Source organism: Heterocephalus glaber, unplaced genomic scaffold, assembly GCF_053883595.1.
Source record: "Heterocephalus glaber isolate CG9 unplaced genomic scaffold, H.glaber_assembly_v1.0 deba00000546, whole genome shotgun sequence".
Lineage (NCBI taxonomy): Eukaryota > Metazoa > Chordata > Mammalia > Rodentia > Bathyergidae > Heterocephalus > Heterocephalus glaber.
The window spans coordinates 38,439,445-38,452,486 of NW_028258147.1; the positions used below are offsets into that span (position 1 = coordinate 38,439,445).

Genomic DNA, 13,042 nt, shown 5'->3' on the forward strand with positions numbered 1-13,042 from the left:
TCCTCTGTTGAAGAAATGCACATGGCATACCTCAAGTAGTCTTTTAATATTAACCTAAAGAAACCAAGATATTCTTAAACCGTAAGGAAAATGAAGGGAAAATTGATACAAACTCACAAGATGGAATTGTAATTTTGTAATTCTAACATCATGAACTAAATTGTCTTGATCTTCAAACTGTAAATATCTATTTCCACTCTTTATTTTCTACTTATGGCAACCTAATAGCATAAATAAAATTCCTAAGCTAAAACTGATATAGCTTAGCTCAAACTTTTTTATAATCTAATAAAATTACTGAGGTCCTTAAAAGATCTTCTATATAGGTTATAGCTATCAATATTTACTATAAGACTAGAAAAATGTTAAATGTTGGGCAATTTAGAAAGTAACCCATTACATATTAACATTAAATATATTTATGAAAAATGACTATTTTTGTAAAACAAAAATTGAGAAAAGTATCTATATTTTACATTTTTAGCTGAATAAAAGGGAACAAGATATCTGCTTCTGCATTCCATTAGTTATAATATGTTGTTTTAGTTGAAGTATATGAAGAAAATCTTGTCTCACACAGATAGAGCTGGAAAGGGAGTGTTTCAATAGCTTTTTCGGATGCTTGTGGATATTTTCTTGATTCTACATCAAAACTCAGTAAAAGATAATTTCTTAAAAGTTAATTGCAAAATGAAATATGTAACCAAATCAATGAACTTTTAATATTGTATTGCATTAAATCCATTGGTCTATTTTGTACTTTGAATTAATCTTTTGCCCATGCTTTTGTAATACCATGAACTTCTCATTTGGAAAATATAATTTACACAGGTCTATCAAATTTAATAATTTCATTAAGTAATTAAAAATATACTTGTTAATATGAAGTCAGTGTTATCAGGAAAATCTTTGTCAAGATTCATCAAGGTATCAAGGTATCAAGCTTGAAGTGTTAAGTATGAATTTTCCAAAAGTCTAGTGTTTACCTTAAAAGCTTTAATTTTGGCAATCAGTGTTGTCAACTGTTTGTTCAAGTGACTTCTTCAAGAAGAAAGCCTATTTGTTTCATTTTTTTCAGGAAAATGTCTGCCAAATGCTTAAGCCTAACAAATTATAATATGTAAGTTTCTTTCTAGTAAAACTAGAATAACATGAAAAAAAGCATCTAGTTCAGTGTATAATTAACACAAACACACAAATACCTTTCTTAAGGCAAACACAAATTTCAATATGCTATCAATTGCCCAATTGCCCATTAACTGGAGACTGGATAAAGAGGATTTGGTTTTTCTTTTTTTATGAAATGGACTACTACTCAGCCATAAAGAATGAGAAACTAGAGACATTTATAGCTAAACGATGCACAATGAGGCCATACTCTTAAGTGAAATAAATAGGACACATGCGTAAATACCAAGTAGTTTCTTTGGTGTGAGAAACTGAAAGTGTAAATAAGGATAAAAATGTATAACAGATAATGTGAAATAGGAAGAAAAGGTCCAAAGAGGAAAGGGAAGAAGAAGGGGTAGGGGAAAGGAAAGAAGGGAAAGGAATAAATATGAGAGAAAGAAAAAATGGGAACAAAGTCTTTGTAAATAGAGAGGGGTGGAGGGGTTGAAGGGAGGGCAGGGAAATGAGGAAAAAATAAGAACCAAGATATATCATGTAAAGGTACAAATTTCCAGTGATGAATGTCATCATATTGTATACCTAAAATGCATTAATAAACTTATCATTTAAAAAATGCTATCAAAATGTTTTATGCATGTTTTCCATTTTGTCACTGAGGATATTATGAAGAAGTAAACTAAAAAGTTGAAGTTTAATAAAGTCAATGTTTACTGAACCATTATGGGCATTCTAAGTGAAACTGACTTTTGTATACTGAGTGTAGAGTAGAGAAAGACTCAAATACTACTACCATAGTATAGTTTGATGCTACTGCCTCAATTTCTGCTAAGGAACCAGCAGTTTTATTCACCATTGCTTGTGCATCAGCATTGTAAATGATAACATAGTGAAAAGGCAAAATAACAGTATTATATAAAAATAGTTTTGAGATTAAAAACCATTATAGAAAGGGTTATGGGCACTACCAATTTCCTATAGGACACTGAGAGCCATTGGCTTAGATAATTCAATATATTAAAACAGAAAATATTTTGTGCTTCCTAAAATGAAATTTGTAGTATTTCCATACCCTGCTGTAGTTCAAGATGCAACAGTAAAGACTCAAGAGCATTCTAAAATAATTACATAAAATGAAAAAAAAAAAAAGAGGGAAAAAGAAACAAGCCTCTAAGACATGTCAAATTTAGTCAGGTGCTTAATCTCAACAAAAGAAAGAAAATAAACATTAATTATCTGCAAAATTTCAAGATTTTTTACTTAGGTCAAAATTATTCACAATTAGATTATACACACTACATACTACCAATGTCTTACCTTAGCTCTAGACGAACTGACATTTTCCATATTTTCAATGCTGCAGATACAATTCTGTGAAACTTTCCGGCAAGCCACTCTGATGTAGTCCCAGAAGCTACGAGGACTTTCATAACCAAACCAGGTTACTTGACCTTTAGGAGATAAATTGCAATATAAAAATAAAAGAAAACTACACTAGAAAATTTGCTTTGCAAAAACAGCACAATTCTGAAAAATACAGGGTCATACAGTGTGTCACTGTGGAAATGGCACTTATCTAGGTATCAAAAGCCTTAAATATAGTTCCACCCTACCCTTAACTAGTGATTTTACCTGGGAAAACTGACTTATTTAGTCTAGATCATAGTTTTCTCAACAATAACAATTCAGCTAAATGAAATAAAAAGGATCTAGACACTAAAAATATCTGCAGCTTAGTATCTTATTATCTAAATCTTTTAGATAACACATGGAAAATCTTATTTGTGTTTCCTGTACACTAGGTAGAACAATGATTTACATTAACCAGTTGAACTCTAAACCTTCTATTTTGAAAAATTAAAAAAAATGACAACCTCTTCCTCTTCAAGGAATATTTCAAAACATGAAACAATGTGTGGTCCATCTTATAACGAAACAAGATCAATTAGAATCCCATATTCACTGATGATTTGTAATCCTCCACTCAACCCTTCTCATCTATAAATCACCCCTCTAACTGTAATTCATTTGCTCTCTTCTAGTCACTAACACATGAAAAACACTTTAGGCATTTAACATTCTTACCTCTCAAATTTAGGTAACTGTCTGTTCATGACCAAGTATTCTATAGTGTATACCTTATACTAGCATTAATATTTCTATGTAGGACTTAAGTATTAAGCCCACTGGAACCATTTTGTTTTGGTTTTTGGTTGTTTGGTGTTTTTTTTGTACTGGTGATCAAACTCAGGACCTTGCGCTTGTGAAGCAGGCATGGAGCCACTGAGCTAAATCTCTGGCCCTGGAACCACTTTATACACTTATTTTTTTTTTTTTGGTTTTTTTTTTTTGGTACCAGGGATCAAACTTTGGACCGTGTGCTTGCGAGGGAGGTGACAGAACCACTGAGCTAAATCCCCAGCCCAATACACTTATTTTAAATGGGATACAAGAGACATTGTAATATTTTCTTTACAAGTTTATAGAGTAATTAGTCTTATTGAGGGAAGTTTCATAATCTTAACATAGAAGTATACTTCATTTTGAATTATATTTATTCCAAATCTCCCCTTCCCCATTAACAACTCCTCTCAAGAGTCATCAAAAACTATTCTTATCAGCAAGCACCATTTTAGGAATAATGTCTGAAATGACCAAGAGGAAGCACATTAGAATAACTAGATTGCTTTTTAAAAATACTGGTGTCTGGGCTCCCTACAAATTGAGTAATAAATCACTAGGGGAGAGGGAGAGCTCAGGCATTGGTATTGTTTAAAAAGTTCTCCTGGTAGGTCTAATGATGTACTCATGGCTACGCAACCAAAAGAAATTCTAAGAATCATGATTCTGCATTCAGGACATTTTTCAAAAGCCTCCCTTTCTCTCACAGTAAGCCAGGTGTGATCTCTACAAAGAGTCCCACAGTTGGCACAGTACTATGTGACTATTCATTCATACAATTCATTAATTGACTGTTTCACATATTAGGTGGTAAAATCACTAAGGCAGGAATTGTGCCTTGCCTTTAGACCAATCTCCAGCACTTGACACCATGTTTGGCTCACAGTAGACATTCAATAAATATCTGTTGAACAAATGAATTGGCAAATCAGCACAAACACACCATTTTAATGACAATAAACATTAACTACTTGTATTTTAAAACTCCTACTAGTATCTTTATATAGTAACAGTTTTGATGACATTCTAATATTATCTGTATGCTACATTATAACTATTAGACAAATATATTTACCTGTGTCTATGTAAATAAAAATACAAAGTATCTATAAATTCTTATTCAAATAATTATATAATTCAATGTCTCTTTACAAATCGAATCCTACTATCTACAAATAGAAAACCATAGGAACATTTGTCTCTCTCTTCTTTCTCTTAATCTCTCACCATTTTTCATTTGGCTTCTTCTTTGAGTTCCTGGTACAATACCTCCATATAGTTTGTCTTTAGGGTACTTTTCATGTTATCAATTTGTTAGTCATCTGAAGGATGGATACCAGGATTGAAGGATAACCAGGAGGGTAAGAACACAGGCTTCTCAGTCAGGTATGCTTGAATTAGATCACTTTCTACTTATGTGGTATTGAGGAAATGACTTAAATTCATTCTTTATGTCTGAGCCTCTTCTGCAAATTGAGAATGATTCTAGTTAGTACCCAATGGCACTATTGTGAGGATTAGATGAGGTTACACATGAACAGCAAGCAGCATCACAACTTACTTCATATTAAGTAGTAGATTAACCTTAATTATTGCTACTGTTATTATTCCTACAAATACTTGTAGTTAAGGAAACCAAGTTGCTCTTGCATCACAAAACAGAATGATTCAAAGTTAAGATTTTCCAATTACTTGCTCAGAATCTAGAAAAAAAATTTAAAATTTACTTCCTAATCCAACCTTTCTCAATTATCAATCATTCTAAATTTATCTCCACAAAATGTTTTAGATCTCAACCAATTTTCCTTACCTTTTAATATTTTGGGTCATTTTAAAATTTCAAACTGATAGGAATAGTTGCCAGACTTCCTTCAAGAAATGAAATACTATACACAGGCAGAGAAGAAAGAGTGTCACAAGAATCTCTCTAAAAAAGGCGGCATAAAAACATAAGTCAGAGAAGTAGACAAGGAAAAGACAACACTATTAACCAGGGGCAACACTGGTGGTAGAAACTCAGACAAGTAACCAAGGAGAAAAATGAAACACAGATTCCCATGACCAAATTTCCTTTGTAAGGAAATATGATGCTAGCACTTTTGCATAGGATAAGATTCGATTTTCTAGAATACAATTTTAAATTTTCACATGAATTTCACATGGCTGAGGAAAATAATTTGTAAGTTGTAAAGTAGACCTGTCCAAAACCAGAAAAGAAAGAATGAAAGGAAGAAAGGGAGGAAGAAAAAAAGAAAACAATGAAAGAGATGAAGTCCCATTTTGGAGAAGAGAAAACAGATACAGAAAAGCTAGAAACTTAGGCCTTGGTTGAGTAGAGAAAAAATGGCCATTAAACCCTTGGGACTATGCCCATGGGAAGGCTACAGGACTTTTACATGAAAGATCACAGCAAGGTTTCCTAAATTATAAAATGAGAAACCAATTAGCAGGATGGCATATCATCATGACTTGTAGGATCATCAGTAAACCAGGAGTATCTTCATAATAGTTGTTTTTTTTTTGACTCAACAAGCTAGAGGTGGGGTTCTGTCTTGTTTCCTGCTTCATGTGCATGCAACAATTCCAAAGTGAGATTCCTAGTGCAAGACACATTCAAAAGAATGTGCTTTAAGAAAAACTGCAGTATTCAAAGAAGCTCTCATGTAAATTGTATGTCCTAGAATTTTATTTAAATAATTAATTTCTACGCCTACAAAAAGAGCCAAATTTAGTTACACAAAATAGAAGTGTTCAGTTGGTTATTTCAGATTTTATTATTTGAATATCACTTTTACTTAAATGTAGATTAACTGCTAGTGAGTCTGTAACTAGTATTCAACAGGAAAATTAAAGAACAAAGCTACAAGATGATCGTGCCTTTGAAAGTAAACACTAATAAATAACCCCTCTCATTTTCATTTTCTTTATAACTAATCACAAAAGCAATCAAATAACAAGAAACTGACATCTTGAAAAAAATTTTTTCCAAATAAGAGATATGCTGTTACTAACAAGTCTCATTTTAAAGTTCCTGATGAGTATAGATATGAGTATACACTTTCAACTGTAAATGTTCTTGGAAGTTGTTACTGTATACCAATGACAAAGTTATAGGAGATTTTGAAAATTTACCTGCATTCCATGAATTCAACTCTAATTCATTTCAGACACAGAAATAAGTGGTTAAGGTTTGTTAGACTAAAAGACAATCTGCAAGTGACTGTCTGATGTCTTTACCACTAAACTGTCTCATTTCCAGCATCTAAAAATAGCCGGTGACCTCTAGGTTCCAAAAAATTACTCCTCTATATTCTTTTAAATATATTCACATCCTACCATTTGTTCATGTTTTACTTGTATCTTATTTTATGGCCAGAATAAGACATTTTAAAAACAAGAACTAAATTTTCTAACGTATGTCTCTACTAAGCAGTGGTTAATGGCGTATCTTTTAATAATGTCACAAAAAATGTAAATGAATCTGTTTAGTGATTTTCTCCATATTTTATAAGAAGGCTCAGCTATGTAAATGGGAAATGAAAAACTAGTATCATAACTGAAGTTCTGTTACACTTAACAATATACTACCTACCTGACAATATCAAAGAGCTGCTATTCATCTAGACAAGAACAAAGGACAAGATAGTTCCACCAAATTTTAATAAACTACTTCAATATGACTGCAAAACACAGCTAAAGAAAACTGGTTACTTATTAATTTATTTTGCCACTATATTAACATTTAGCAATTTAAACTTTAGTTTTTCACTTTAAATTTTATAGCAGCCACTCTAAATTTCATACTACTAATATATAAAAGCCAGTGTAACATTCTCCATTATCTTTTACTATACAAAAAAATTCTCACTTTTGCAAGAGGTCAGAATTTTTTCCTTTAACAAAAGTACTACTATTAGTCGAGGCTTATATTTATCACATCCAGCTTGAAGGTTAAATTCTTATTAATTTTCTAACTAAAATCTCATAGTGATGTACTAAAACAGGAAAATATTTTAACACTTAATTTCAGCTACACTTTAAACTGAATCTTAAGAAGTTATAATCTAGACTAGGTACTCAGTTGTATTGCTGGCTTTGTTACAGAGTGCCTCACATAAATCAGTTAGCCACTATGTCATTTATAAAATATAATTATTACCTTTTGTTACAATTTAATGTCTAGCTCACTGATAAATATATCACAAACATATAAAGATATCAGAATGCATAATAAAAATTAGTCAATTCTTCATCTTCCAAAACAAAAAAAAAAAATAAGAGTATCAAGTTTACAAAAAAATCTGAAAATTGAACTGATGTAATAAGCTTTCCACTCCAGCAACTTTGCCATGTCTCCAAATACAGGACATAAGGCTTAAAATTCTGGTGGATTGAATTAGAATCCTGAAGGCTAACGTCCAAATAGAGTGCTACACATAAGTGTGTACCCTTGAAGAAATGTCCACCCCTGAAGAAATGTATGTAACTTATTTTATTAGCAGTTAAGGTCATACATACCTTAAACATAAAACAAAAGAAATTATTTAAAATAAGTTCTTGTGGGAATAAAGATTAAGGAAAGAAGACAATTATTTGTTTGGTGCATTTATAATTTCCCCAATTATAATCTTTAAAAAATGACTATCTGTTGTAATTTAAAAATTAATAACAGGTAATATCCTAAGTAGAGAGCCGCATTAGTGTTTCTGCATGTATGTTCTAGTAGGAAGTCACTAATAAAAATGGGTGCATTGTGCCTGGGAGAAAGGAACTAAGAGTTCCACTATGCTTCAAGAGTAGCAAAGAAATTGGTGTTGATAGTGCCCACTTATGTTTTACTGAGTGACTAAAAAATGCACACAGCTTCTGAGTCCCCAGTTTGCATGTAATCAATATTACACACATTTACAAAACTGAAGAAATAATTAATAAACCTTATATTATTAGAAGCAATAATAAAATGTAAATGACGCTGATATGCACAAGTAATAAAACAGTGATTTTCAACCAGGAAACATTAAGAACCATACTAGGTCATATGGGAGAGAGAGAAGAATAGATTATTATACAGTGTGATTTTAGAATGAGATTTTAATTTTAAAAAGTAGTATAAATGTATTTGTGCCCTCTGGGTTAAAAAAAAAATTTTGCAAAACCCATGCAATGTATCCAGCCCTCCCTGGTAAGCCAATTCCATGCTCCCAGGAAGCTTACTGGTGGGAGACATCACCAGCACACTGTATCTTGAAGAGGTATTTGGAGATGAGTCAGCCACCTGCAACTTTGGGAAATCTCTTTAAAAAAAAAAAAAGACATATATATATATATATATATATATATGAATGAAACCTACAATTAAGTTGATATTTCCAAACTGAGTAGTTCAAATAAAAGGAGTATACATAACCTTGAAGCAAAAATATTACTTGTAACTAATAAATAAACCCAATGAGTATAAATGTTGAGCTGCACTCAGCACATGTATCAAACTGGCCCACTGTATTCTGTTCCACTGAGAGGTGGAGGTGTCTTTAAGTCTTAGCAGCAACTGTTTCCACTCACTTTTCCCTCCAGCTCTTTCCCAGTGTAAGATGACAGTAGACTTCAAACTGAGTAGAGCATGGCTGAATTTGCTTACTTTGCCCCTCAGAATTTACACGTTTGGTTAAGAAAAACTACTCACTTTTGACCTGTGTAGCTCAGGTAGTTTTTAACATTACATTTTTTTTTAACTGTTAACTTTTGAACAAGTTATAAGCAAATACATTTTGGAAGAGCAGTTCTCCCTCTCCCTCCTTTTATGTGCTTTTTATCTCCTGAATTAAGAGAATAGCATTTTGCAAAAAGTAAAATGTTGATAAACATTTAGTCTGGTAAGATTAACCAACACTGACTAAATTCCTACTCTATGGAAAACATTATTTTATTTGCTACAGCTTCCAATTATTGTTTAATCATCATCATCTGGAAAAGTCCTATTAATTTTTACTATACTGTTTGAAAACTAGTACAAATACATGGGAAAACACCAAAGTGAAATTTCTTAAGTCCCATTCCCAACAAATGAAATTTCCTTTTGTCATAAGCAAAAACTGAAACCTCCAATGGGATATAGTCCCACACATTTCCAAATCCTTAGATCTTCTATAAAATCAAATAATATACACAGTCAGTACTGCAGCATGAAAAAATGCAAGCCCATATCTGTTTCTACCATTAATTCTTTATCCCCTTGCAACATTTTAATAAATATTAAATTTGAAATACATTAAAAATGTTCTTGGATACCTACAACTAAAAAGAAAATTTCTCAACACTAAAATTCAAAGGAGAATATTTATCCTTACAGATAATTATCAGTTCTTAATGTTTAAATCATATTTATTATCTCTGCCTGAAACAAGCTTCTTTGTATTATCTATGGTTAATAGATCCAAAAACTTACCAAAGTAGTAACAATTTCCATAAAAACATTACTTAACACATTCTACTTCAAAAAGTATATCCAAAAAACCCAGGAAGCACCTGTGGACCAGAGCAGTGTGGGTGCTCAGTTCCCATCCAGGACCTCGCCCAGACACCAGCAGCTCTAGCCCACAGGCCCCAGCCAGAGGCACTCCTGGAAAACAGCTGCACAGGCACACAGGTAACAGTCAGAAGCCCACCCAGAGACCATCACTAAGTGCACAAAGACCCCAGCCAGAAACTGGGTAATCCTCCAGCAACTTCGGTGCACAGCCTCCAGCCAAAGGCCCTCCCAGACAACAACTACAAACATGGGCAGGCCCCAGCCAGAGGCAAACCCAGATAACATCCCAAGTGTGCACAGGCCCCAACCAGAAGCCTGCCCAGACAACAGCACAGAGCAAAGATCCTGAAGGCCATCACTCTGAACCCTTGAATTAGTCCAGGGGTGAGCGGCAGAGAGAAGGCCTCTCTGAGGCTTACTGAGAATTGAAGCCCACTGGGAGAGGAAAAAGTTGCCTTAACAAAGGCACAGCAGGCTGCATCTGTTAAAATGACAAGACACATAAACAAGTCTCAAAACCAGACTTCCAGATCACCTAAGGCAACCCCAAGGGGCAAGAAGGTGAACAATATGATACTCAACCACCTGGACTACCTGAACTGGTAATGAAAGAGGCTGTGGAAAAAATGAAATCAGAAATAATTTCTCAGGTAAGAACGGAGATTGTGTCCATAGTGCAAGACACGATCAATAACTCTAGAGCAGACACATGTAAAAAAATAAAGGAGCTGAGGAACATGATGAATTCCAGCATAGGAAACACATGGAAACCATAAAACAGATGCAAACAGATATCCTGGAGACTAAAAACTCCACTGAAAGTTTACATAGCAGAATGAGCCAATATGAGGACAGAATTTCAGATATAAAAGACAGGACTGCCATTAATGATTAGGAAAACAAAAATTTCTTAAAAAGAGTAAGGGACCACAAGAAATCAATCCAGCAGCTGCTAGATGATGCAAAGAAGAATAACATAAGACTGATCAGAGTCAATGAAGAAACAGGAGAGTGAAAAACGGCATTAAAAAAACTATTCAGAGAAGTAATGGCAGAAAATTGCCCAAGCAAAGGAAAAGATTTTCACATATAAGTAAGTGAGGCATATAAGACTCAACTAGCCTTGATAAAACAAAAAAAAACCTAAGCACATAATAGTTAAGATTCCAGAAACCCAACAGAAAAACAAAATCCTACAAGGAGTTAGAGAAAGAAACAAATCACATACAAAGGAAAGCCCATCAAAAATACTGCAGACTTCTCAACACAAACCTTCAAGACAAGGAGAGCCTGGAGTGAAGTATTTCAAGCCCTAAAAGAAAATAACCTCCAAGGACTGGGGATTTACCTCAGTGGCAATGTGTCTGCCTCGCAAGTGCAAGGTCCTGAGTTTGATCCCCCCCTACTGAAAAAAAAGAAAAAAATAATAATAACCTCCAACCCAGATTGATATACTCTGCAAAACTATCTTTCAAAATTGATGAAGAAATAAGATACTTTCATGACAAAGAGCACCTGAGGAACTTCATGAATACCAAACCAGCACTCCAAAAAGTTTTAAACAATATCCTAGGAAAAGATAATGAGGATCACAACCCCAGGAAGCCCAGCAGAATGAATCCATCTGTCATGAGAAGAAATTAAATGCAAAGGGGGAGAATCCAACAAAAAGAAAAAGTCATGACAATGATAAGTCAATACATATCAGTTATAAGCATAAATGTTAAGGGTCTCAATTCACAGTCAAAAGAAATAGACTGGCAGAATGGGTCAAGAAGCAAGATCCAACAATATGCTGTATACAAGAAACACAATTAATTCAAAAAGAAACTCATAGACTAAAAGAGTGGAAAACAATACTCCATGCAACAGGAACCCAAAAAGCAGGAGTGGTTATCCTCTTTGCAGATCAAATGGATTTCAAATCAACACTGATTAAGAGAGACAAAGAAGAACACTACATCCTTGTAAAGGGAACAATCCAAGGGGAAGAGATGACAATCATAAATATCTATGCACCAAACACTAGTGCTCCCAACTATATAAAACAAATACTAATGGACATGAAAAATCAAATAAATACTAATACAATTGTAGTGGGGAACATCAATAACCCACTATCACAAATAGATAGATAAACTAGACAAAAATTAACAATGAAATACTAGAACTCAAACTCTTGAACAAATGAACTTAACAGACGTTTATAGAGTTTTCCACCCCATAAAATCAGAATACACATTCTTTGCAGCTGTACAAGAGTCATTCTCCAAAACAGACCACATACTTGCTCACAGAACATGTTTAGGTAAGTGCAAAGGAATTAAGTTATCCCCTGTATATTATCAGACCATAGTGTGATGAAATTGGATATCAATAGCAAAAGAAATAGCAAGAATTTCATAAAAACATGGAAATTGAACAACACAGTTCTGAATAACCAATGGGTCACAGAGGAAATTAAAGAAGAAATCAGCCTATTTCTACAATTAAATGATAATATCAATACAACATACTGAAATCTGTGGGACACAATGAAAGCAGACTTACGAGGGAAACTGATAGCAGTGAATACTCATATTAGGAAAACAGAGCGAGCTCAATTAAACAACCTGATGCTGAACATCAAGCTCCTAGAAAAAGAAGAGCAGAACAAACCCAAAAATCATACAAGGGAGGAAATTATAAAGATCAGCATAGAAATCAATGCAATGGAGACTAAGAGAATGATACAGAAATCAATGAAGCCAAGAGTTGGTTCTTGGAAAGAATAAACAAAATTGACAAACTCTTGGCCAACCTTATCGAAAAAAGAAAGAAAAAAACTCAAATTCATGCAATTAGCAATGAAAAGGGTGGAATTACAATAGACCCTGCAGAAAGCCAGACAATCATCAATACCTACTGTGAGAACGTGTACACCAATAAGATGGAAAACACAGAAGAAATGGACAGATTCCTAGATACATATGAGTTACCAAAGTGGAAAGAAGAAGACCTAAAAATTCTAAAAATCCCAATATCAATCAATGAAAATGAAAATGTCATTAAAAACTTACCAACATGCTGGGAATTTAGCTCAGTGGTTCCACTGCCTGCCTCATAAGCGCAAGGACCCAAGTTCAATCCCCAGTACCAAAAAAAGAAAACAAAAACCAAAAAACTTACCAATGCAGAAAAGCCTGGGTCCCCATGGCTTCATGG

The 13,042-nt window shown here is 33.5% G+C and overlaps 2 protein-coding genes across 7 annotated transcripts in view; one reads left to right on the plus strand and one right to left on the minus strand.

The window, feature by feature from the left end:
• The window catches only part of Rundc3b (RUN domain containing 3B), a 171,363-nt gene that overhangs the window by 116,680 nt on the left and 41,641 nt on the right, over nucleotides 1-13,042 (minus strand). For 5 of the 6 annotated variants that reach the window (XM_087204491.1, XM_004862416.4, XM_021242644.2 and 2 more), the window contains exon 3: nucleotides 2,446-2,579. In XM_087204491.1, the coding sequence (XP_087060617.1) occupies nucleotides 2,446-2,475 (30 nt within the window). In that variant the 5' untranslated portion in view covers nucleotides 2,476-2,579. Of the gene's footprint in view, nucleotides 1-2,445; nucleotides 2,580-4,536; nucleotides 4,757-13,042 lie in introns of those variants that run through there. The other variant, XM_021242647.2, reaches the window with a different exon arrangement.
• Abcb1 (ATP binding cassette subfamily B member 1) overlaps nucleotides 1-13,042 on the plus strand; it is a 222,447-nt gene that overhangs the window by 13,326 nt on the left and 196,079 nt on the right. The window lies entirely within an intron of this gene.